General features: G+C 46.6%; 1 protein-coding gene across 1 annotated transcript; it reads right to left on the bottom strand.

The window, feature by feature from the left end:
• Positions 1–98: 98 nt before the first annotated feature.
• Positions 99–26,008, bottom strand: ARGLU1 (arginine and glutamate rich 1). Its single transcript, XM_077297038.1, has 4 exons — positions 25,563–26,008; positions 11,821–12,046; positions 2,129–2,212; positions 99–1,820 (listed from the first exon to the last, which is right to left on the bottom strand). Exons 1-4 carry the CDS (start codon positions 25,883–25,885, stop codon positions 1,656–1,658), a joined length of 798 nt encoding a protein of 265 aa, XP_077153153.1. The 5' UTR covers positions 25,886–26,008; the 3' UTR covers positions 99–1,655.

The raw sequence follows: 26,008 nt of genomic DNA, 5'->3' as shown, positions 1-26,008 counted from the left end.
CTTTATCAATATAAGTATTGCAGCTTGTAGGTCTTTAGTATTGGTATTTTAGAGATGTAAATAAATTTAGCAAATTAATGTTTTGCCTCAAACCGGTGCCCTATAGGTGTATGTTATTTATTCAAATTATACAGCACCATCATATTTCACAGCGCTTTATAAACATCTGTCCCCATTGGGGCTCCCAATCTAAATTCCCTATCAGTATGCCTTTGGAGTGAGGAAACTAGAGAACCCAGGGAAAACATAGAAACTCCTTACAGTTGATGTGGTTTGTGGGATTTAAGCCCAGAACCCCAGCGCTACAAGGCCGTAATGCTAACCACTGAGCCAGCATGTAGATTACATCCTAGAGTATAACAAAACACCAAAACATAATTCTGCATACAGCAAACATACAAATGGAGTAGTAGGAGATTGTACATAAAGGGAACATTTTTAGCTGTAACATTATGTAAAAGAAAGACTCTTTCCTCACAAAAAGGGTGCAGGGTTTGTCCTTTATTGTAAACTAATGCTCATGTACTTTGCAGGTTTCCAGGGAAAGAACACTGAAAGTAAATCCTTTCTGCGGAAATTATCACAATCCAGAGGTAAAAAGAAAAAAAAAAAAAAGCACGTATTGCAGTATCGTGAGGAAGGAAAAAAAGCCTAATTGTTGAACATTTGCATTCAGGGGCTTGTCGCTTTATAGCTTCTCCAATGTCTGCTCTTCAACATTTGGTAGGATGAGAAATACGGTTTCTATTGAAGATGATGAATTTCCTTGATTGCTACCGCATGCATTTTTATGTTATAATTAGAAAGTGTTAGGTATTCAGGCATTTATCGGAGGCAGTTAAGCCAACCAGCTGTTAAAACGTGATACGGCATCTGTAATATGGTACTCAGTCAGCACAAACAGAAAAAAAAATCTCAAGCCTCACTACAAAAATACAGGGGCCAAAGATTTCAGATGAACCAACTAAAATCCCCTTTAAACAGTCACAAAATAGATGAACATGAGGCAGTTAAGACTTTATTCAGCAAACGGACGTATTTACACTGTGGAAAAGCTGATGGGGTTGCATCAATGTAGTTAAAAACAATGGTGTACTGACAATACTGAACTAGGTAACCTTTAAGAGGAATCGGTTTACGATCTGTATCCTTACCTGTACCGGGACATCAAGTGGAACAGCGTCATGGGGACACTGGTGTTACAATACAGTACAAAGTACCAACAATACTGTGGCAATTCATGGATGCGAACAGTCAATGCTTGGTAAAAGACCGGACCCAACAACCTTTTTTCTGTGAAAAATATAGCACTGGGGGGGGGGGGGGACGGGTAGGGGTTAAATCCTTACCAGATCATGGAAAGCAGACTAAAGGGAAACCTAGTCCATCTCTACATGGTCAGAAAAATTATGAAACATTATGGAAAACTAATAATCTGATAAGGATTTAACTAAAATCGAATTGTTATCCCTATGTATAAAAAAAAAAAAAAAAAAAAAGAAACATAATATGGAATTGAGAGCACAGCCCCTTTGAGAAATGATATTTGATATTCCAGACTTTAAAAAAAAAAAAGAAAAAAAAAAAAAGACACTTCAACATGAAGCTACCATACATAGTCTTAGTTTGGTTAGGACAACGTTCATACGCCAAGATCATTCTGTGCTTTTTAGTGAGAAAGATAATTTCGGCCTTGACTTTCCCTTGCCCAGTATAATTTTTTGCTCTTCCTTTTGTTGACGCTGTCTCTCTTGTTCGAGTTTCATCCTTTCCTCATGTATTTTCCTTTGTTCTTCAACAATTTTCAATTGCTCCTCAGCCTGGAGTTAGAGAAGAAAAAAAACTTCATTAAAAACCTATGGATCTGCAGAGTACATTATGGGCAAAACGAATGGAGCGACGGCCGAGCATCTCCGCTCCTTCAGGACAGGGCTTTACAGCCATTCTCAGGAGATGGGATTACTGGAGGTCTCGAGTAATCCCTTACATTATGAATACAGGAACAACTACTTAAAAAAAAAAAAATGTAAGTATACCAGGCACAATTTGGAAAAGCGATAAAAGGTCAAACTTTTACTGAAATAATTAAGCAGGGATTGCCCCTCTAAGTGGCAGACTCATTTCTTACCAATTTAGCTTGTGCGTCAGCAATTTTACGGTTATTCTCTTCAAGTATTCGCTCCAGTTCCTCACGTTTTTCCTTTTCTTCTTCCTATATGGAGGATACAGTAAAATGTTAGAGTGTTGCAGGAGTCAAGTGCACGTCTTATTCTAATTTGCCTCATCTCCATCGGGACTTAAAGGGGCAGCGCTACAGCCGCCATGTTTTCCGTTTCAACATCAAACAGTGCAGTCACTACACACATTTTTCTAGCACTAGGTTCAGCTCAACCCTCCCAATCCAGACAATCAAATAAACCCTCCCTAACCTGTCCTAGCAATTATATGGTATCTTTATTATAGCCAGACAGATCAACAAGGACAACTACAAAACTGGGTAATGTACATGAAATTATAAAGGAAAACGGAAATATAAAGATAAAGGGAATAGTGGTTCTCACCAATAACGTATACCTACGGATTCTTTACCTATACTCCTTTAATCAGCATTAAAAGTTGAATATTTACTGTCTTGTCCAGTGTCCTGCAGCGTGTGCTCCTCAGCTGCCATACGCGCCAGCTTCCTCTTTAAAATGATTTGTACTGTTAGCTTGGCAACACCTGCCATCAGCAGCTCAACCAATTTTAAGAAACATACAAGGAAGGCTGAGCTGAGGAATGCAGATGTTTATTGTAAGAGGGAACAAAAATATGTAATTCATCATTCCTAAGGCAAACAATTCAGAACAAACATACAGTTTATAGTTAGTCAAATACAATCCGCTGCCGAGGATCTGGGGAAAGTGTCAAATGCAGAGCGGTGCCAGTTTAAAGGCGCAATCCATCTAAGGTCCAATAACAAAAAAAAAAAAATTTTTTTTAGTGGCTTCTTTCACGGTTAATGCATAGACTTCCATTGTGAATGGGGCTGCACATTTTCAAGAATGCAACAAAGAAAAACAGCTAATATTTCCATTTCCACAGCAGAAATGCACCTTTAAATTAGTTAAGATATTAAACGTGTGGATGTGAGACATTGTGTGTAAATGCACACAGACTTGAGTACAGGACGCAAAACGGAAATATTCAGAAAAATTAAAAATACTAAAAGTGTTCCGAATAAGAAAAAAAACAGATTATAGAAAATTAGGACAAGTAACAGGCTACTGCCTATTGTTTTAGGGCTGCGGAGAAGTCATAGTTACGACATGTCCTGTCCTTAATCCAGAGGGGACCAAGTGGGAGAAGATAATCATTCTTTTAAACTTTCACTCCCATGAACAGTAGCATGGCTTGAGACAGACTAAAAGTGAGAAATACGGTCCAAGCCAACATTTGCCTGCCTGTTCTGTGCTCAATTTGGGCCACGGCTGTGACACCAGCGCCATAACAATGCCACTCAGACAGCGGTCCAGGGAGATAATGGGCACACTGCTAATTTTACTTTATACCAAGGCGCTCTGAAATATGTTAGGGCTGGACGCCAGACCTGGCAATGCTCAAAGCCCTTTGGGACACCCTACGCCTGGCTATGTACACCAGACCAGAGATGTCATGTCACCAATGACTTACGTCCTATGAAGTAGAAGTATCGATTGAAGGAAGTACAGAGAGAACATGTTGGCAGTGTCTTGCCATCCTTCACACTGTCCTATGTCTTTGTAAGTTTTACAAAGAAGGCATCAAGGCTTTCACATTAAAGGGAGTATGTCACCAGGTTTTTGCCACCTAATCTGAGATCACCATGATGTAGGGGCAGAGACCCTGATTCTTGTGATTTATGTTTTAAAGGGCTACTTGTAGTTTTGGAAACAAAAAAAAACAAAACACCGGATTACTCACCGGTAATGCTCTTTTATAGAGCCACGACAGCACCCACTTGAGAGAGGGGATCCGCCCCTAGGAACAGGAAACCCTATGGAGAGATAAAAGGGGCGGTCCCCCTCGCTCCCACAGTTGGGTTACAGAGATTGCGAGGAACCGCCCACCAGATTTAGTAGGCAATTTGATTTCATCATTTATCATTAGTTAACTTAAGTATGGCCAACTACAAGAACCAAAACACCCTTAATCGTGCTCCTATATAAAAATAACTTATTAGGGTGGGAAGTAAAGGGGTGCTGTCGTGGCTCTATAAAAGAGCATTACCGGTGAGTAATCCGGTGTTTTCTCTTCGCCACGACAGCACCCACTTGAGAGACTTTCAGAGATAACACTGTGATCCCTCCCAAATGGCTAAGAACTGATCTACCAAAGGACAGGTCAGATGAAGAAGACAAATCCAATCTATAGTGATTATAGAAGGTAGTAGGAGAAGCCCAGGTTGCGGCCTTACATATTAGTTCTATTGGAACTTCCGCACGCTCGGCCCAGGATGATGCTATCGCCCGAGTGGAATGTGCTTTTACAGTCTCAGGCGGGTTCTCCCCTTTGGATGAATAGGCCAGACATATTGCATCCCGAATCCACCGAGATAAAGTACCCTTCGTGATTCCATCTCCTTTTCTATGACCCTGGAAGGAAACAAAGAGAGCCCTGCTCTTCCTCCAGGCGCTAGTTCTATCTAAATAGGCTATTATTGCTCTCCTCACATCTAATGTGTGGTATTTTTGTTCTTCCTGATTCGTAGGGTTATCATAGAAGGAGGGAAGGAAAATTTCTTGTGATCTATGAAATTTAGTGCATACTTTGGGTAAGTAGGCAGGGTCCGTTTTTAGGACAATTCTATCTGGAAATATAGACATAAACGGTGGATCTATCGACAATGCCTGTATGTCACTCACTCTTCTAGCCGATACTAACGCGACAAGAAGAGCTGTCTTAATGGAGACGTGTTTTATGTGAGCCGAATGTAGTGGCTCAAAAGGGTGGTCTGTCAGAGCTTCGAGGACTAAATTGACATCTCAAGGTGGTACATGGGGAAGTTGAACTGTCTCTGACCTTTGGCAAGCTGCGATAAACCTGGCTACCCACTTGTTACCTGCAATATCGTGACCATATAACGCCCCCAGCGCAGAAATGTGTACTTTTAAGGTACTGACAGACAGACCCAAATCGCGCCCTTTTTGAAGAAATTCTAGAATTATAGGAATATGAATTTCGTTTGATAGTGCTGTCGGGTAGAGGTTTAAAAATTTTTTTCCACACTCTCACATAAATAGATGTGGTGGATTTTTTCCTACGCAATAGCAGAGTGTCAATTACTTTGTTAGAAAACCCTCTCATCTTTAGCAGCTGCCTCTCAAATTCCAGGCTGTCAACCGTAGACCCTTCACATGAGGGTGGTTGAAGGGGCCTTGGAAGAGAAGATCCTGATCCTCCGGAAGGATCCACGGGTCTGAGATTGACATGGCTCTCAGCCAGGAAAACCATGGCCTCTTGGGCCAAAACGGAGCTATTAAGATCACGTTTGCTCTGTCCTCCCTTATCTTCCTGATCACAGTTGGAAGAAGTATTAATGGGGGAAAGGCATATGCTTTCTGGAATGTCCATGGGACTTGCAGAGCATCGAAGATATCTGGATTGTCGGATCGGAACAATGAAGCGAACCTTTTGACTTGTCTGTTGTGTCTCGTCGCGAAAAGGTCTATCTCGGGAGTGCCCCATTTTTTGATTATCATTAAAAAGATACGACGGCTGAGAACCCACTCTCCTTGGCGGAGAGTGTGGCTGCTGAGGAAATCCGCTTTTGGATTGTCGACTCCTCTTACATGCAGTGCTGATAAGGATAGGAGGTGCTCCTCTGCTATGGATAGAATGTCGCCGGCTATAGACATGAGAGCTTCTGATCTTGTTCCCCCTTGGTGGTTTATGTATGCCACCGCTGTCATGTTGTCTGAAAAGATTCTTGTATGCGTTCCGTGTAACTGCGGAAGAAATTTACATATGGCATGATAGATAGCCTTCAGTTCTTTTTTATTAGAAGAATCGTTCGATTCTCTAAGAGACCACAGACCTTGAACTATTTGATCTCCTAAGTGTGCTCCCCAACCACTAGGACTGGCATCGGTAAAGATTGTTTTTGAAGGTTTAACCACCCAGGGAACCCCACTGGTAAAATGACTCTGATCTAACCACCAGGTAAGAGAATTTCACACGTCTGTTGGTAAAGATAACCGACTATCTAATTGGCCTTGTAACCCCTCTTCTTCCTGTAGAATTTTATACTGTAATTTTCTACTATGGAATTGAGCCCATGGGACAGCCGGGATACACGATGTGAAAGAACCAAGAAGGGACATCCCTTCTCTTAGAGAAATTAGGGGGTTATTAATCACCGATTGTACCTTGTTTATAATTGTTAATTGTTTAGAGTCAGGAAGAAAGCACCTTTGATTTGTAGAATCTAGAATAAGCCCTAGGAATGTTTGTCGAGTTGTGGGGGACAATTTGGATTTTTCCCAGTTTACTAACCACCCCAATTCCTGCAGGGACGAAATTGTATCAAGTAAACGTTGATGGCATTGGGAAAAGGAGTTGCCCACTATCAAAAGGTCATCTAAATATGGTATTACCAGTGTGTCTTTTAATCTCAAATATGACATTACTTCTGACATTAATTTTGTGAAGACTCTCGGAGCTATCGACAGTCCAAAGGGCATTGCTGTATATTGATAATGCCTTACTTGACCTTCCATCATAACTGCCACCCGTAGATATTGCTGATGTTCGATGAAGATTGGTAGATGGTAATACGCATCTTTAAGGTCAAGTACTGCCATAAAGCAATGGGGAAACAGAAGCTTTATAGTTGATTTTATAGACTCCATTTTAAAGGTTTGGTTTTCTAAGAAGACGTTTAGTCTTTTCAGGTTAATTATTGTTCTGAACGATCCGTCTGGTTTCGGAATCAAAAATAAAGGGGAATAAAAACCCCTTCCTTTTTGATGAAAAGGGACTTCCACTAGTACCCCTTTGGACAGGAGATTTATTATTTCCTGTTCTAAGGCCTCTTGTTGTGATTGAGACCTTAAGGAAGTCAATAAGAATGAGTCCGGAGGGACTCGGGCAAATTTTAATTTTAGACCCGTAGATATAAGGCTAACTGCCCATGGATTGGAAGTCATTGTTAGCCATTGTGAAGAGAAGAAAGACAACCTACCACCAACGGGTAGATCTGTCCTAACGGGGTTTATCCTCCGGTTTGAATGGACGTTTTCCGAAAAAATCTCCTTTCTGTTTAAAGTCTTTATTAGCCCAGCGGTCTTGGTTTTTATAGTCCTTTCTTCTATTAAACATGGGCTTTCGGAACGCTCTCCTATAGGATGGGAGATAAGTATTATTGGGGAACCCCTTCTTCCTCTCACCCGCTTTAGTTAGTATTTCATCTAACTTGGTACCAAATAGGTACTCACCCTGGCATGGAAGACCACATAATTTAGACTTCGTTTGGGGATCTCCTTTCCACCCCTTTAGCCATAAGGCTCGACGAGCCGCGTTAGACAGACCTGCCGATTTGGCAGCTAGCCGTATGGAATCAGCTGAGGAATCCGCTAAAAAGGCTGTAGCTCCTCTGATTAATGGTATGGAAGAGATCAGTTTATCCCGGGAAAGGCCACTTTTTAATCCTTCTTCTAAATCATTCAACCAGACTAACATGGACCTGGCAGTGCATGTGGCCGATATAGCCGGCCTGAAAGCTCCTGTACAGGATTCCCATGCTCTTTTTAAGAGGGTATCAGCTTTCCGGTCCAGCGGGTCTTGTAAAGAGCCGGAATCTTCAACAGGTAGTAAGGATTTCCTAGAAGTGGAAGCCACTGCTGCATCTACCTTCGGGGCTTTTAACCATATAGAGAAATCTTCGTCATTAAAGGGATAGCGTCTTTTTGACGAAGACGGCAATCCTCTGTCCCTGGCTTTCCCACTCCTTTTTTACTAAATTTTTTATTGCTGGAATTACAGGGAAAGGTGGTTTTCCCTTTCAGACAGGCCTGCAAACATCACGTCCTGTGGTGTTTTAGGGATTTTCGTATCCTCAATGCCCATGGTGTTACAAACTGATTTAACTAAATTGTCGATACTGTCTGTGGGAAAGCATGTATCCCGCTCATCATCTGAGGAAATGATCCTTGGGGAACCATCCGAATCTTTATCTTCAATATCAGAAGACTGCTCAGACCTGGGGGAATTATATTTTTTCCTACCCTCGGGAATTTTTTCCGAGCTTCGGAAGGCCTGTAATTCTTCCCGAATCATACTCCTTATATCTTCCGACCTTACTGAAGACTCCTCACGTAAGGTGGATTCGATGCAAGACTGGCACAGTTTTTTTAAGTAACTATCCGGGAGTGGCTGAGAACATAAAGCACATTGCTTGTGTTTGGTTTTCTCTGTTCTTTTTGCCTAAGGGTACCGTCACACAGTCACACTTGGATCGCTACGACGGTACGATTCGTGACGTTCCAGCGATATCCATACGATATCGCAGTGTCTGACACGCAGCAGCGATCAGGGATCCTGCTGAGAATCGTACGTCGTAGCAGATCGTATGGAACTTTCTTTCGTCGCTTGATCACCCGCTGACATCGCTGGATCGTTGTGTGTGACAGCGATCCAGCGATGTGTTCGCTTGTAACCAGGGTAAACATCGGGTAACTAAGCGCAGGGCCGCGCTTAGTAACCCGATGTTTACCGTGGTTACCAGCGTAAACGTAAAAAAAAAAAAAACAGTACATACTCACATTCCGGTGTCTGTCCTCCGGCGTCTCAGCTTCTCTGCACTGTGAGCGCCGGCCAGCCAGAAAGCGAGCACAGCGGTGACGTCTGACGTCACCGCTGTGCTTTCCGGCCGCTGTGCTTACACAGTGCAGAGAAGCTGAGACGCCGGGGGACAGACACCGGAATGTAAGTATGTACTGTTTGTTTTTTTTACGTTTACGCTGGTAACCAGGGTAAACATCGGGTTACTAAGCGCGGCCCTGCGCTTAGTAACCCGATGTTTACCCTGGTTACCCGGGGACTTCGGCATCGCTCCAGCGCCGTGATTGCAACGTGTGACCGCAGTCTACGACGCTGGAGCGATAATCATACGATCGCTGCGACGTCACGGATCGTGCCGTCGTAGCGATCAAAATGGCACTGTGTGACGGTACCCTTAGGAATATAGACAAAGAGGGGGAGTATAATCAGCCCAAGAGGGTACACACACACACTCACCCAGTGAAGTTTGTTGTTACAATACCGGCTGATGAGGAGGAGACGGAGGCACAGATGGAGGGACCGACCGGCCTGATTTCTTATCTCTGGCGCTTTTAGAAGATGAAGACCTGCGACTGCTGCTTGTCCGGCTACCAGGCGTAATAGCGGTGACTTCGGATGAAGCCATCGCCGGATCCTGGGGAGATGCCATGATGGACGCCGGAGGATCAGTGCCGGCGTCCTTTTGTAATGGGGGCCGCCATCTTCTTCCTGCCGCACCCGGAAGTGACCGCTACATCCGGGTCGCGGCTATTCTGTATGCGCCTGAGCACCCATCCAGCATCAGCGCAGGCGCCGTTCTCCTCCTGAATCACCCCGGAAGTTGCGATACTGCTTCCGGGGGATAGTACACCGGACCCACGCTGCCTGCGCACCATCGGAGATGGCGCCGCAGGATCTCCTTACCCCAGCGATACGGTCCCCGCAGGTCCGCTGGGTGGATCTTCGTGAGCCAGGCGACTCCCCAGACCCGGCCTCACGGTACCTGCCAGCAGAGGGGGGAAGCTGCCATAGGACCCCCGACGCCGCTTCCAGCTTCTGGAGCCCTTGCCGTCCCATAAAGGTAAACTGCGCAAGCGGCATCCAGGCTGGGTATCCTCTTCTCTCCAAGCGTTTCCTGTAGGAACAGGAAACCAACTGTGGGAGCGAGGGGGACCGCCCCTTTTATCTCTCCATAGGGTTTCCTGTTCCTAGGGGCGGATCCCCTCTCTCAAGTGGGTGCTGTCGTGGCGAAGAGAAAAATGTTTTATCAATAGATGACTAGAGGACTAGTAAACCTGCTGCCAGGTAGTCCTCCATAGTCACACGCGCTATATAATCCCACCAATTGGCTGCTTTCTGTGTACATAGACAGAAAGCTGCCAATTATTGGTGGGGTGGAGATATACTGAGCTCAACTTTCAGAGAACGGGTAGCTCTCCAACAGATAAAATGCCATGTCAGTGGAATCGGGGTCTCTGCCCTACATTACACTACTCTCAGATGGGATAGAAAAAAACCTGCTGAGATTCCCTTTAAAGTATAACAAGAGACGTTCATGCAGGGGAAAAAAAAAAGGAATATATAGATATATATCTGCCGTTACAAGTCACATTTAAAGGGGTTTTCCAAAACTAAATTCAGCCTTATCCATTAAAAAAATTAAGCACTTTAGCTATTCACTTGCTGTCCAGGGGTGACGCCATTTAGCTCATCTTAGCAAAGGCAACGTGATTCTGCTCCTAGAACTAGTCAGCACCTCTTAGATATGACAGGATGTGTTTTCTCATTGTAAGGACTGGAAGGTGCTGGTAGGAGTGGACAAAGTTTGAAACAATGATCGAGCTAGTATAGGTGGGACCTCCAACACTAGGCTTGTAGGGAAAGCTAGCGAAGGCTGGACCGCCAGAACTAGGCATGTAGGGAAATCTAGAGTAGGCAGGACTGCCAGAACTAGGCATGTAGGGAAATCTAGCGAAGGATGGAGCGCCAACACTAGGCATGTAGGGAAATCTAGCGAAGGCTGGACCGCCAGAACTAGGCATGTAGGGAAATCTAGAGAAGGCAGGACCGCCAGAACCAGGCATGTAGGGAAAGCAAAGCAAAGGCTGGACCGCCAGAACTGGGCATGGGAGATGGAAATTGAAGTGGCCGGATACAGTGATTGGGAAAAAAAGCTGGTAAGTAGGCAAGATATTAGGCAGGGGATATCAAGATAGCAAATAAAAGCTTATTGGAATTAAAATTGGATAACCCCATTAATTCATGTGTCTAAGTGATGCAAAAAAATAAATTTATGGTATGTATAAATGGGTTTTTGCACTGTGAAGTGAACAACTATAAGAAGTTTACTTTTCTGAAACTAGGCTCCAATGCACAGAAAACAATAGCATTCAGTAGCCCATTACTGCCTCAAATACATAGTCTAATGCTGGTCCACCTGTTGAAAAGCGACAGATTGAAACTTATATGAAGGCAGCTTGATTCCTTTAAGGAAGTCTATGAGGAGGAAAGGATGGTATGACTAGTTACTCAAAGTGTATTAGTGATGATCTGGACAGACAGGAAGAAAACAATGGTTATTTTGTGGGTAGTAAGCTCAGTAAAAAGGTTAGTGCTTTAGTAAATGAAAACATCACTACCCTTGATGCAGGAGAAAGGATGTACATCACTGGGCAAATATCAGCCCTTTTTCGTTTTGGACCTGCTCAACGGCACCTTAGCTGTCAATAGCTAGTTTGTTTTTAAATTGAAACTTGGAGGATTAAATGTATAAAAGACTACAGCCATGGCAAAAGTTTCATGTACATCGCCAACAACTTTAAAAAAAGCCGAATGGCACCTTTGAGGAACCAAAGCAAATAGTTAACATACTGCAGTCCTCTCCATGCCAAAAGGTAAAAACGGAACAGTTTAGATGCTTTGAGACATCCAAGTAATGGACCAAGAATGCAGGAACAACAACTATGTACTACAATAAAACAAGAAGAAAGTGAGAAAGTTTTGCCATGGACTGTCACTACTTTCCAAACGACCAAGCGTTACCTCTCTGGCTTTTTGTGCAGAAAGCTCGGCCTGCCTCTGTCGCTCGAGTTCCTCGAGCAACTGCTTTTCCATGATGCGTTTAGCTTCCTCGACCCGTCGAAGAACCTCACGTTCAATTTCATCTTTCCTTTTCTCTAACTCTTCCTCCACACGCTTGGCAACCAACTCTTCCACCCGTCGGGCTGTTTCCTCCTCTATAAGTTTTTCTTCAATTTCTTGCTGCCTACTGGAATAGCAGTTAAAAGCCATGTTATTTTAATAATCCCATACTGAATGAATAAAATCATCATTCGCTCCTTGTGGTCTTTATTGTAGTGGTGTGAAGAGTGTTTACCCCCTTTCTGATTTCCTATTCTTTTGCATGCTTGTCACACTTAAATGTTTCAGATCACCAAACAAATTTAAATATTAGACAAAGATAACACAAGTAAACACAAAATGCTGTTTTTAAATGAAGGTTATTTTTAAGAAGAGGAGTTAAATTTCCCTAACCACACCGAGGCCTGATTACTGCCAAACTTGCTCTCAATCAAGAAATCACTTAAATAGAACTTGCCTGACAGTGAAATAGACTAAAAGATCATCAAAAGCTAGAAATTCTGGAACAAATGAGAAACAAGGCATTTGAGATGCATCAGTCTGGAAAGTGTTATGAAGCCATTTCTAAAGCTATTACTCCAGCAAACCACAGTGACAGTCATCATCCACAATTGGCAAAAACATTGAATATTGGTGAACCTTCTCCAGGAGTGGCTGGCTGACCAAAATTACTCTAAGAGTGCAGGGACAACTCACCCAAGAGATCACAAAAGACCCCACAACAACATCCAAAGAATTGCAGGTCTTACTTGCCTCAGTTAAGGTCAGTGTTCATGATTCCACCATAATAAAGAGACTGGACACAAATTGCCTGAGCGGCAGAGTTCCAAAATGAAAACCACTGCTGAGCAATAAGAACATAAAGGCTTGTCTCAGTTTTGCCAGAAAACATTTATGATTGCCAAGACTTTAGGGAGAATACTCTGTAGACTGAAGAGACAAAAGTTGAACTTTTTTGAAGTTGTATATCTCATTACATCTGGTGTAGAAGTAACAGCATTTCAGAAAAGGAATATTATACCAACAGTAAAATATGGAGGTGGCAGTGTGATGGTCTGGGGCTCTTTTGCCGATTCAGGATCTGGAAGATTTTCTGTAGTAAATGGAACCATGAATTCTACAGTCTACCAAAATTCCTGAAGGAAAATGTCCAGCCATCTGTTTGTGACCTCAAGTTGAAGCGCACTTGGGTTATGCAGTAGGACAATGGTCCAAAAACACACCAGCAAGTCCACCTCAATGTCTTAAGAACAAAAGCCTTTGGATTAGTCTAGTCAAAGTCCTGACCTTAACCTGACTAAGATGCTGTGGCATGATCTTAAAAAAGGAGATTCAAGCTCGGAAACCCTCTATTGTGGCTGAATTATAACAATTCTGCAAAGATGAGTGGGACACTTTCCTCCAGAGCATTGTAAAAGACTCACTGACCGTTATCGCAAACGCCTGATTGCAGTTAATAAGAGTGGCCTAACCAGTTTTTAGGTTTAGGGAGCAATCACTTTTTCACACAGGGCCCTGTAGGTTAGGAATTATTTTTCCCTTAATGATAAAGACCTTCACGGAAAAACTGCATTTTGTGTTATTTTTGTCCAATATTTAAATTTGTTTGGTGGTCTGAAACATTAACGTGTGACAAACATGCAAAGGAATAGGAAATCAGGAAGGGGGCAAACACTGTCATACCACTGTATACAGTGCTTAGCGAAAGTATTCGGCTCCCTGGAACTTTTCAACTTTTTCCCACATATGCTTCAAACAAAGATACCAAATGTAAATTTTTGGTGAAGAATGAACAAGTGGAACACAATTGTGAAGTTGAATGAAATTTATTGGTTATTTTAAATTTTTGTGGAAATTCAAAAACTGAAAAGTGGGGCGTGAAATATTATTCGGCCCCTTTACTTTCAGTGCAGCAAACTCACTCCAGAAGTTCATTGTGGATCTCTGAATGATTCAATATTGTCCTAAATGCCTAACGATGATAAATATAATCCACTTCTGTGTAATCAAGTCTCTGTATAAGTGCACCTGCTCTGTGATAGTCTCAGGGTTCTGTTGGAAGCACAGAGAGCATCATGAAGACCAAGGAACACAACAGGCAGGTCCGTGATACTGTTGTGGAGAAGTTTAAAGACGGATTTGGATACAAAATGATTTCTAAAACTTTAAACTTCCCAAGGAGAACTGTGCAAGCGATCATATTGAAATGGAAGGAGTATCATACCTCTGCAAATCTACCAAGACCCGGCCGTCCCTCTAAACTTTCATCTCAAACAAGGGGAAGACTGATCAGAGATGCAGCCAAGAGGCCCATGATCACTCTGGATGAACTGCAGAGATCTACAGCTGAGGTGGGACAGTCTGTCCATAGGACAACAATCAGTCGTACACTGCGCAAATCTGGCCTTTATGGAAGAGTGGCAAGAAGAAAGCCATTTCTCAAAGATATCCATAAAAAGTGTTTAAAGTTTGCAACAAGCCCCCTGGGAGACACACCAAACATGTGGAAGAAGGTGCTCTGGTCAGATGAAGTCAAAAATCGAACTTTTTGGCAACAATGCCAAACAATATGTTTGGCGTAAAGGCAACACAGCTCCTCACCCTGAACACAACAACACCCCACTGTCAAACATGGTGGTGACAGCATAATGGTTTGGGGCTGCTTTTCTTCAGCAGGGACAGGGAAGATGGTTAAAATTGATGGGAAGATGGATGGAGCCAAATACAGGACCATTCTTGAAGAAAACCTGTTGGGAGTCTGCAAAAGACCTGAGACTGGGATGGAGATTTGTCTTCCAACAAGACAATGATCCCAAACAAAGCAAAATCTACAAAGGAATGGTTCACAAATTAACGCATCCAGGTGTTAGAATGGCCAAGTCAAAGTCAAGACCTCAATCCAATCGAGAATCTGTGGAAAGAGCTGAAAACTGCTGTTCACAAACGATCTCCATCAAACCTCACTGACCTCGAGCTGTTTGCCAAGGAAGAATGGGCAAGAATTTCAGTCTCTCAATGTACAAAACTGATAGAGACGTACCCCAAGCGACCTGCAGCTGTAATCGCAGCAAAAAGGTGGCACAACAAAGTATTACGTTAAAAGGGCCGAATAATATTGCACGCCCCACTTTTCTGTTTTTGAATTTCCAAAAAAATTTAAAATAACCAATAAATTTCGTTCATCTTCACAATTGTGTTCCACTTGTTGATTCTTCACAAAAAATTTACATTTGGTATCTTTATGTTTGAAGCATGATATGTGGGGAAAGGTTGAAATGTTCCAGGGAGAAGAATACTTTCACAAGTCACTGTATACATTTAAAAATAAACATATTGTAATGTTGTGCTCTTATCTTACTCTGACACACTCCAAAGCTGAAACTAAAAGGACCAAGTAGAGTGGACAATCCACTTCCTCCCGGACCACATTCAATTGGGCCGATTTAGTAAGCTACCAAAATTATAGCAAAATTTGCACCAAAAATGGTCTTACATTTGTTGAGCTTTTACAAGTTTTTCAACAAGTGTGGCAAGGGTTGCGGATTATGAAAAAATGGTGCATGATCTAAAATGGGATCCCTTGCATCAAATGTACCAAAGTAAGCTTATAAGCGGTGTAAATGGAGCAAAAGATGTAAAATGTGACCTCATTCATTTGTATTGTACTGAATTAAAGGTGACAGCTATCTCTATGCAACTTGTGTCACGACTAGCCAAATAGCTATATTGTTTACCAAGTAGCTGCAGAGGGAACCCGGATACCTGGAGCGCTCCCGATAATCAGCTGTTCGGCGCCGCAGCTGCATGTGTCACACCACATGCGCAGATAGCCCATGGACCACTTAAAGGGAACCTGTCAGCAGGATTGCGCACAGTACCCTAGGTCGATGCTGTTACACTGACTAAAATGATACCTATGTTGATGAAATCCATCTTGTGGTTGTTAATTTTTTTTTCAGTTTTGAGTTAATGGTATGCTCGTGCCCTGGGGCGGCCTGTGGAGGGTATTCGTGTGGTGCTCTGATTAGGTATTCATAATGCAGCCTGCTGACTGGTCACCGATCCATCACTGACCTGCCCCCTAGCTTACATAATGAATATATGTACACACTGAAAAAACCCTTCTGCAGGCAGATGCCAGCCATGACACCTGCTCTGCAGGATAATCTCATGTGTAATGTCCCAATAATAAATGTGGCTGATGCTATTCAGATAGAAAAAAAAAACTAATTTAAAATGGCGCCTGCGCAGTAGCAGCTATCAGTGTATATAGGAGATCAGATAGCTGCTACTGCGCCGGCGGCGCCATCTTGCTCGACAAGAAAAAAAAAAATATATAAAAGTCCTCCTCCAAGATGGCGCCGCCGGCGCATGCAGAGTAGCAACTATGGGATCACCTTAAGGGTATGTGCACACGTTGTGGATTTGGCTGCGGATTCGCAGCAGTTTTCCATGTGGTTTACAGTACCATGTAAAACTATGGAAAACCAAATCAGCAGTGTATATGCTGTGGAAAATTCTGTAAGTAAACGCTCCGCTTTATTTTCTGCAGCATGTCAATTCTTTGTGAGGATTCCGCAGCTTTTTACACCTGCTCCATACTTACAAGGTATCATTCTAATCAGTGTAAGGGCTCCTTCTCACTTGCGAAAAATACGTCCGAGTCTCGCAGGTTAAAACCCTGTTCTGGCGCCGGCACACCAGAGCGGAGTGTGCAGCCACACAGCAATACATGGAGCTGCATGCTCCGCTCTGGAGTGCCGGCGCCAGAACAGGTTTTTAACCTGCGAGACTCGGACGTATTTCTCGCAAGTGAGAAGGAGCCCTAACGGCGCTGATCTGACACTGTCTGTAGGTTACTGTGCACAATCCTGCCAGCAGGTTCTCTTTAGGCTATGTGCACACGCTACGGATTTTACAAAGGATCCTCAGCGGTTTTGACGCTGCGGATTCGCAGTAGTTTTCCATGCATTTACAGTACCATGTAAACCTATGGAAAACAAAATCAGCAGTGCACATGCTGTGGAAAAAAACACGGAAACGCTGCATTGTTTATTCCGCAGCATGTCAATTCTTTGTGCGGATTCCGCTGCGGGTTACACCTGCTCCATAATAGGAATCCGCAGGTGGAATCCGCACAAAAACAGCGGTAAATCTGCAGGTACTCCGCAGTGTAGTTTACCTGCGGATTTACCAAAACAGGTGCGGAAAAATCTGCAGAGATCCAACCTACGTGTGCACATAGCCTTAACCCCTTCATGACCCAGCCGTTTTTTGCAATTCTGACCAGTGTCCCTTTATGAGGTAATAACTCAGGAATGCTTCAAAGGATCCTAGCGGTTCTGAGACTGTTTATTTTCGTGACATATTGGGCTTCATGTTAGTGGTAAATTTATATCGATAATTTTTGCGTTTATTTGTGAAATAAAATGGAAATTTGGCTAAAATTTTGAAAATTGCACAATTTTCAAATTTTGAATTTTTATTCTGTTAAACGAGAGTTATGTGAAACAAAATAGTTAATAAATAACATTTCCCACATGTCTACTTTACATCAGCACAATTTTGGAAATAATTTTTTTTTTTTGCTAGGAAGTTAAGGGTTAAAATTTGACCAGCGATTTCTTATTTTTACAACAAAATTTACAAAACCATTTTATGTAGGGACCACCTCACATTTGAAGTCAGTTTGAGGGGTCTATATGGCTGAAAATACCCAAAAGTGACACCATTCTAAAAACTGCACCCCTCAAGGAGCTCAAAACCACATTTAAGTTTATTAACCGTGCAGGTGCTCCACAGCAGCAGAAGCAACATTTTTAGTCACAAAAATGATCTTTTAGCAACAATTTTTTTATTTTCCCATTTTCCCAAGGGTAAAAAGAAAAACTGGACCCCAAAAGTTATTGTACAATTTGTCCTGAGTACGCCGATACCCCATATGTGAGGGGGAACCACTGTTTGTGCACACGGCAGGGCTCGGAAGGGAAGGCGCGCCATTTGACTTTTTGAATGGAAAATTAGCTCCAATCGTTAGCGGACACCATGTCGCGTTTGGAGAGCCCCTGTGTGCCTAAACATTGGAGCTCCCCCACATGTGACCCCATTTTGGAAACTAGACCTCCCATGGAACTAATCTAGATGTGCGGTGACCACTTTAAACCCCCAAGTGCTTCACAGAAGTTTATAACGTAGAGCCGTGGAAATAAAAAAAATTTCTTTCCGCAAAAATTATTTTTTAGCCCGCAACTTTTTATTTTCACAAGAGTAACAGGAGAAATTGGACCCCAAAAGCTGTTGTCCAGTTTGTCCTGAGTACGCTGATAACCCATATGTGGGGGGAACCACTGTTTGGGCACACGTCGGGGCTCGGAAGGGAAGTAGTGACGTTTTGAAATGCAGACTTTGATGGAATGGTCTGCGGGCGTCACGTTGCATTTGCAGAGCCCCTGATGTGCCTAAACAGTAGAAACCCCTCACAAGTGACCCCATTTTGGAAACTATACCCCCCAAGGAACTTCTCTAGATGTGTGGTGAGCACTTTGAACCCCCAAGTGCTTCACAGAAGTTTATAACGCAGAGCCGTGAAAATAAAAAATAATTTTTCATTCCTCAAAAATGTTTTAGCAAGCAATTTTTTATTTTCGCCAGTTTAACAGGAGAAATTGGACCCCAATAACTGTTTCCCAGTTTGTCCTGAGTACGCCGATACACCACATGTGGGGGTGAACCACTGTTTGGGCGCACGTCAGTGCTTGGAAGGGAGGGAGCACCATTTGACTTTTTAAACGCAAGATTGGCTGGAATCAATGGTGGCGGCATGTTGCGTTTGGAGACCCCTGATGTGCCTCAATAGTGGAAACCCCTCAATTCTAACTCCAACACTAACCCCAACTCTAGCCATAACCCTAATCACAACCCTGACCCCAACACACCCCTAACCACAACCCTTAACCCCAACACACCCCTAAGCCTAATCCCAACCCTAACCCTAACCACAACCCTATCCCCCAACATACCCCTAACCATAACCCTAACCACAAGCCTAATCTTAACCCTATTTCCAACCCTAGCCCTAATTCCAACCCTAACTCCAATTCCAACTCTAACCCTAAGGCTATGTGCCCACGTTGCGGATTCGTGAGATTTTTCCGCACCATTTTTTAAAAATCTGCAGGTAAAAGGCACTGCGTTTCACCTGCGGATTTACCGCGGATTTCCAGTGTTTTTTGTGCGGATTTCACCTGCGGATTCCTATTGAAGAACAGGTGTAAAACGCTGCGGAATCCGTACAAAGAATTGACATGCTGCGGAAAATACAACACAGCGTTTCCACGCGGTATTTTCCACACCATTGGCACAGCGGATTTGGTTTTCCATAGGTTTACATGGTCCGCAGCCAAATCCGCACTGTGTGCACATAGCCTAATTCTAACCGTAACCCTAGTTCTAACCCTAACCCTAGTGGAAAAAAAAAAATATATATTTTCTTTATTTTATTATTGTCCCTACCTATGGGGGTAATAAAGGGAGCGGTTCATTTACAATTTTTTTTATTTTGATCACTGTGATAAAACCTTTTATCACAGTGATCAAAATGTACCTGGAACGAATCTGCCGGCCGCACTGCGCCTGCCATTTTGGAAGATGGCGGCACCCATGGAGAAGGCGGACGGACACCGGAAGGCTCGGTAAGTATGAGGGGGTAGGATCGGAGCACGGGGGGGAGCGGACCACTGTACGGGACAGAAAGGAGAACTGGGGAGGAGATCGGTGGTGGTGGCGGGGGGCAGATCAGAGTTTCCAGCCATGGCTGGATTGTAATATTTCACTTTTCACAGGTGAAATATTACAAATTGCTCTGATTGGCTGCTGAAAGCGAAACAGCCAATCAGAGCGATCATAGCAACGGGGGGGGGTCTGAAGTGCCACTCCCCTTGTCCCTGAAATTGGAGTTAACCCTTTCACCCGATCTACAGGGACGTGATCGCTCCATGAAGGGGTTAAAGTGTTGCCAGCATGAAAACAGTGGAGGTAAGGCTAGTAACACTGCTTTTGCACATCCATCATTTACCGACACTGCCGTTTATGTGCTGAACAAGGTGGATAACAAGTGTCCTTTTGGCACCTGTGAGGTACTATACAAAGTGCACACTGCATACATGTATATCATGAACTGTACCATGATGTAATTAGAGCACGTACATCACTTAGGCTAGTTTCACACTAGCGTTTTGAGGAGCTGCGGACTTCCTCAGTGAAGCCCCGCCCTCGGCCACACCTCCGCCGCTAGCTTCGCCTACTTCTGCATGCAGCCGGCGTACATATCTTTAACATTAGGTACGCAGGTCGTGCCGCTGTATGCGGATGCTTCCGCATGCGTCGCTTCGGCGATGTGGAAAAAAAAACAAAACAGAAATTGCTACAAGCTGCATCCTACGCTGGTCGCCGCATCGTCAAAACGACGCATGGGAAGCATCCGCATACAGCGGCACGACTTGCATACCTAATGTTAAAGATAGGTACGCAGGCCGCATGCTGGTCGCATGCAGAAGTAGGCAGAGCTAGAGGCAAAGGTGTGGCCGAGGGCGGGGCTTCACGGAGAAGTCCGCAGCTCCTCCAAACGCTAATGTGAAACCGGCCTTTGTCTGTCCAGAGCAAGTCACATTACATCATAGATTTCAATACAGCAAAGCTGAAAATGAAAGCAGAGATTGGATTGGTTGCTTGCCTGCAGCACATTACTATATTATTCGGACTATAGTCAGAATATACTTACAAAATACTATGGCGGCGGTCTCATGGTGCAGGGCGATGCAGCCTCCCTTCCCAGGCTGGTGCGCCAGTGGTGCTCTGCCGGCATTTTGTGAAAGCCCAGAGGCCCCCGCAGATCCATTGCTGCGATGCGGTGGCCTCCGGGAAAATGGCCACCGAGGGCGGCGCATGCTCTGATTCAAATCTCAGCACCGAGCTCTCATCCCGATATCTTGTTGCCGAGATCTGAATCTGAGAATGTGCCGTCCCCAGCGGCCATTTTCCCGGAGGCCACCACATCGCAGCAATGGATCTGCGGGGAACTCTGGGCTATCACAAAATGCCGGTGGAGCCCAACCACAAAATACCGGCAGAACCACTGGGAACCCCAGAGCACCATCTGGGGTGCATCTTATAGTCTGAAAAATACAGTACATACATGAGACCCATCATATGTAAGATCTGATGATCACTAGAACATATGGTAATGGATCACACAGAATTACTGACTCAGGCATATAGTGGATAGACTGGCATGAGATGTACCAAGCAGGTACTGGGGCAATGGGAGAGGACTGGTCAGTTGCTATATATTAGGGCAGTAAGGCCAGTACGTAGAGGCATACATGTCAGGGTGGTGAAGCCAAATTAGCATACCTTTTGGGGTGGTGAGGCCTAGTCAGTTGGTATTTTTAAAGGGAATCTGTCACCTCATTTTTCACATATAAGCTGCGGCCACCGCCATCAGGGGCTTATCTACAGCATTCTATAATGATGTAGATAAGCCCCAATGTAATCTGAAAGATAAGAAAAACAAGTTAGGGTACTGTCACACTCTGCAACTTTCCAACGATCACGACCAGCGATACGACCTGGCCGTGATCGTTGGAAAGTCGTTGTGTGGTCGCTGGAGAGCGGTCACACAGACAGCTCTCCAGCGACCAACGATGCCGAAGGCCCCGGATAACCAGGGTAAACATCGGGTTACTAGAGCGGGAAGCAGACTGCAAGGGACCTGACGGACACCGGAATGTGAGTATGTACTGTTTGTTTTTTTTAACTTTTACGATGGTAACCAGGGTAAACATCGGGTTACTAAGCGCGGCCCTGCGCTTAGTAACCCGATGTTTACCCTGGTTACAAGCGAACGCATCGCTGGATCGGTGTCACACACACCGATCCACCAATGAAAGAAAGTTCCAAACGATCTGCTACGACGTACGATTCTCAGCGGGGTCCCTGATCGCTGCTGCGTGTCAGACACAGCGATATCGTATGGATATTGCTGGAACGTCACGGATCGTACCGTCGTAGCGACAAAAGTGCCACTGTGAGACAGTACTTTAAGATTATACTCACCCAGGGGCAGACAGGTGCCTCCCATCTTCATACGATGACGTCCTCTTCCTTGCTTCTGTCGCGGCTCCTGCGCAGGCGTACTGATTTTCCCTGTTGAGGGCAGAGCAAAGTACTGCAGTGCGCCAGAGAGGCCCAGCGCCTGCTCACTGCAGTGCTTTGCTCTGCCTTCAACAGGAAAAATTAGTACGCCTGCGCAGGAGCCGCAACAGAAGCAAGGAAGAGGACGTCATCGTATGAAGATGGAAAGCAACGGACTCAGACCTGCGACGCCCATCGGACCCGGACCGCCCCTGGGTGAGTATAATCTAACCTGTTTTTCTTCTCTTTCAGGTTACATCGGGGCTTATTTAGAGAATGCTGTAGATAAGCCCCTAATGGTGGTGGCCGCAGCTTATAGACAAAAAATGAGGTGACAGATTCACTTTAAGGGCAGTAAGGCCAAATTGGCAGAGGATTTGTCAGTTAGGCTGGGTGAATTGGTTTATACCAGGGCAGTAAGAGCCGTCAGTGGGGTCTTATGTTTGGTGAGAATACATCTGTGAGGCCTGGCAGGTTGGTATATATCAGGGCAATAAGGCCCAATTGGCAGAGGAATATATGGGTGAGGCCTGGTAGCTTGGTAAATGGCAGGGCAGTAAAACAATGTAGGCAGAGAACTATGGGTGAAGCCCGCTCAACAAACACATAGCAGGACCGGTATAGCAGGGAAGGAGAGCCCAGCCGGCAGAGGCATATGTCAGGCTGCAGGCACATAGCGGGGGCGGTATAGCAGGACAGTAAGGCTGGTCGGCAGAGGCATATGCCGGGGGCGGTATAGCAGGACAGTGAGTCAGGTCGGCAGAGGCATATGTCGGGCTGCAGGCACATAGCGGGGGCGGTATAGCAGCACAGTGATGCCGGTCGGCACAGGCATATGTCGGGGGCGGTATAGCAGGACAGTGAGGCCGGTCAGCAGAGGCATATGTCGGGGGCGGTACAGGACAGTGAGGCCAGTCAGCAGAGGCATATGTCGGGGACGGTATAGCAGGACAGCAAGGCCGGTCGGCAGAGCAGGACAGTGAGGCCGGTCGGCAGAGGAATATGTCGGGGGCGGTATAGCAGGACAGTGAGGCCGGTCGGCAGAGGCATGTCGGGGGCGGTATAGCAGGACAGTGAGGCCGGTCGGCAGAGGCATATGTCGGGGGCGGTATAGCAGGGCAGTGAGGCCGGTCGGCAGAGGCATATGTCGGGGGCGGTATAGCAGCACAGTGAGGCCGGTCGGCAGATGCATATGTCGGGGGCGGTATAGCAGGACAGTGAGGCCGGTCGGCAGAGGCGTATGTCGGGGGCGGTATAGCAGCACAGTGAGGCCGGTCGGCAGATGCATATGTCGGGGGCGGTATAGCAGGACAGTGAGGCCGGTCGGCAGAGGCATATGTCGGGGCGGTATAGCAGGACAGAGGCCGGTCGGCAGAGGCATATGTCGGGGCGGTATAGCAGGACAGTGAGGCCGGTTGGCAGAGGCATACAGTATGTTGGGGGCGGTATAGCAGGACAGTGAGGCCGGTCGGCAGAGGCATATGTCGGGGGCGGTATAGCAGGACAGTGAGGCCGGTCGGCAGAGGCATACAGTATGTTGGGGGCGGTATAGCAGGACAGTGAGGCCGGTCGGCAGAGGCATACAGTATGTTGGGGGCGGTATAGCAGGACAGTGAGGCCGGTCGGCAGAGGCATACAGTATGTTGGGGGCGGTATAGCAGGACAGTGAGGCCGGTCGGCAGAGGCGTATGTCGGGGGTGGTATAGCAGGACAGTGAGGCCGGTCGGCAGAGGCATATGTCGGGGACGGTATAGCAGCACAGTGAGGCCGGTCGGCACAGGCATATGTCGGTGGGGGGGGAATAGCAGGACAGTGAGGTCGGTCGGCATATGTCGGGGACGGTATAGCAGCACAGTGAGGCCAGTCGGCAGAGGCATATGTAGGGGGCGGTATAGCAGCACAGTGAGGCCGGTCGGCAGAGGCTTATGTCGGGGGCGGTATAGCAGGACAGTGAGGTCGGTCGGCAGAGGCTTATGTCGGGGGCGGTATAGCAGGACAGTGAGGTCGGTCGGCACAGGCATATGTCGGGGGCGGTATAGCAGGACAGTGAGGCCGGTCGGCAGAGGCATATGTCGGGGGCGGTATAGCAGGACAGTGAGGCCGGTCGGCAGAGGCTTATGTCGGGGGCGGTATAGCAGGACAGTGAGGCCGGTCGGCAGAGGCTTATGTCGGGGGCGGTATAGCAGGACAGTGAGGCCGGTCGGCAGAGGCTTATGTCGGGGGCGGTATAGCAGGACAGTGAGGCCGGTCGGCAGAGGCTTATGTCGGGGGCGGTATAGCAGGACAGTGAGGCCGGTCGGCAGAGGCTTATGTCGGGGGCGGTATAGCAGGACAGTGAGGCCGGTCGGCAGAGGCTTATGTCGGGGGCGGTATAGCAGGACAGTGAGGTCGGTCGGCAGAGGCTTATGTCGGGGGCGGTATAGCAGGACAGTGAGGCCGGTCGGCAGAGGCTTATGTCGGGGGCGGTATAGCAGGACAGTGAGGCCGGTCGGCAGAGGCTTATGTCGGGGGCGGTATAGCAGGACAGTGAGGCCGGTCGGCAGAGGCTTATGTCGGGGGCGGTATAGCAGGACAGTGAGGCCGGTCGGCAGAGGCTTATGTCGGGGGCGGTATAGCAGGACAGTGAGGCCGGTCGGCAGAGGCTTATGTCGGGGGCGGTATAGCAGGACAGTGAGGCCGGTCGGCAGAGGCTTATGTCGGGGGCGGTATAGCAGGACAGTGAGGCCGGTCGGCAGAGGCTTATGTCGGGGGCGGTATAGCAGGACAGTGAGGCCGGTCGGCAGAGGCTTATGTCGGGGGCGGTATAGCAGGACAGTGAGGCCGGTCGGCAGAGGCTTATGTCGGGGGCGGTATAGCAGGACAGTGAGGCCGGTCGGCAGAGGCTTATGTCGGGGGCGGTATAGCAGGACAGTGAGGTCGGTCGGCAGAGGCTTATGTCGGGGGCGGTATAGCAGGACAGTGAGGCCGGTCGGCAGAGGCTTATGTCGGGGGCGGTATAGCAGGACAGTGAGGCCGGTCGGCAGAGGCTTATGTCGGGGGCGGTATAGCAGGACAGTGAGGCCGGTCGGCAGAGGCTTATGTCGGGGGCGGTATAGCAGGACAGTGAGGCCGGTCGGCAGAGGCTTATGTCGGGGGCGGTATAGCAGGACAGTGAGGCCGGTCGGCAGAGGCTTATGTCGGGGGCGGTATAGCAGGACAGTGAGGCCGGTCGGCAGAGGCTTATGTCGGGGGCGGTATAGCAGGACAGTGAGGCCGGTCGGCAGAGGCTTATGTCGGGGGCGGTATAGCAGGACAGTGAGGCCGGTCGGCAGAGGCTTATGTCGGGGGCGGTATAGCAGGACAGTGAGGCCGGTCGGCAGAGGCTTATGTCGGGGGCGGTATAGCAGGACAGTGAGGCCGGTCGGCAGATGTCGGCGAGGCCCAGCGTCTCCCTCACACCCCGCTGCACTCACATCCGCCGCTGCCGCTCGTACTCCATCTTCTTCTCCTCCTCCTCCCGCTTCTGCTTCTCGTCCAGGCTGCTCCTCTTGCTCACCGTGCGCCCGAAGATATCGATGCGGTCAGGCGGAGTTACTGGTCTCTCCCGCTCCCTGCGAGCCGCGGTGTTGGAGTGGGACCGGGACCTGGACTCCCGCCTCCGGTTTCTCTTGCCCTCCCGGGACTTGGAGCGCTTCCTTACTCGCTCCTTCTCCCGGGAGCGGCTGCGTTTCTTGTTATGCTTGCCGCTCTTAGCATGCTTAGAACGGGATGAGCTTCGACTACGTGACCGCCCCATATCTCCGCGCACCGGCAGCTGAGCGATTATGCAACCAGAGGCCTGGACACACAGAAATGGCCGAGGACAAGATGGCGGCAGCTCCAACCCTGCGCCACTGTACGAGCTAAAACGTATGGGCTC

The sequence above is a fragment of the Ranitomeya variabilis genome, chromosome 3 (genome assembly GCF_051348905.1).
Source record: "Ranitomeya variabilis isolate aRanVar5 chromosome 3, aRanVar5.hap1, whole genome shotgun sequence".
Lineage (NCBI taxonomy): Eukaryota > Metazoa > Chordata > Amphibia > Anura > Dendrobatidae > Ranitomeya > Ranitomeya variabilis.
The sequence above is the reverse complement of the archived record's forward strand: the minus strand, read 5'-3'. Positions and strand labels throughout refer to the sequence as shown.

Coding starts and splice junctions, on each gene's coding strand:
- ARGLU1 (XM_077297038.1), bottom strand. CDS start 25,885: ATGGGGCGGTCACGTAGTCGAAGCTCATCCCGTTCTAAGCATGCTAAG. Junction 12,047..25,562: donor TACGAGCGGCAGCGGCGGAT/GTGAGTGCAGCG, acceptor CTGCTATTCCAG/TAGGCAGCAAGAAATTGAAG. Junction 1,821..2,128: donor CTGACGCACAAGCTAAATTG/GTAAGAAATGAG, acceptor CTCTAACTCCAG/GCTGAGGAGCAATTGAAAAT.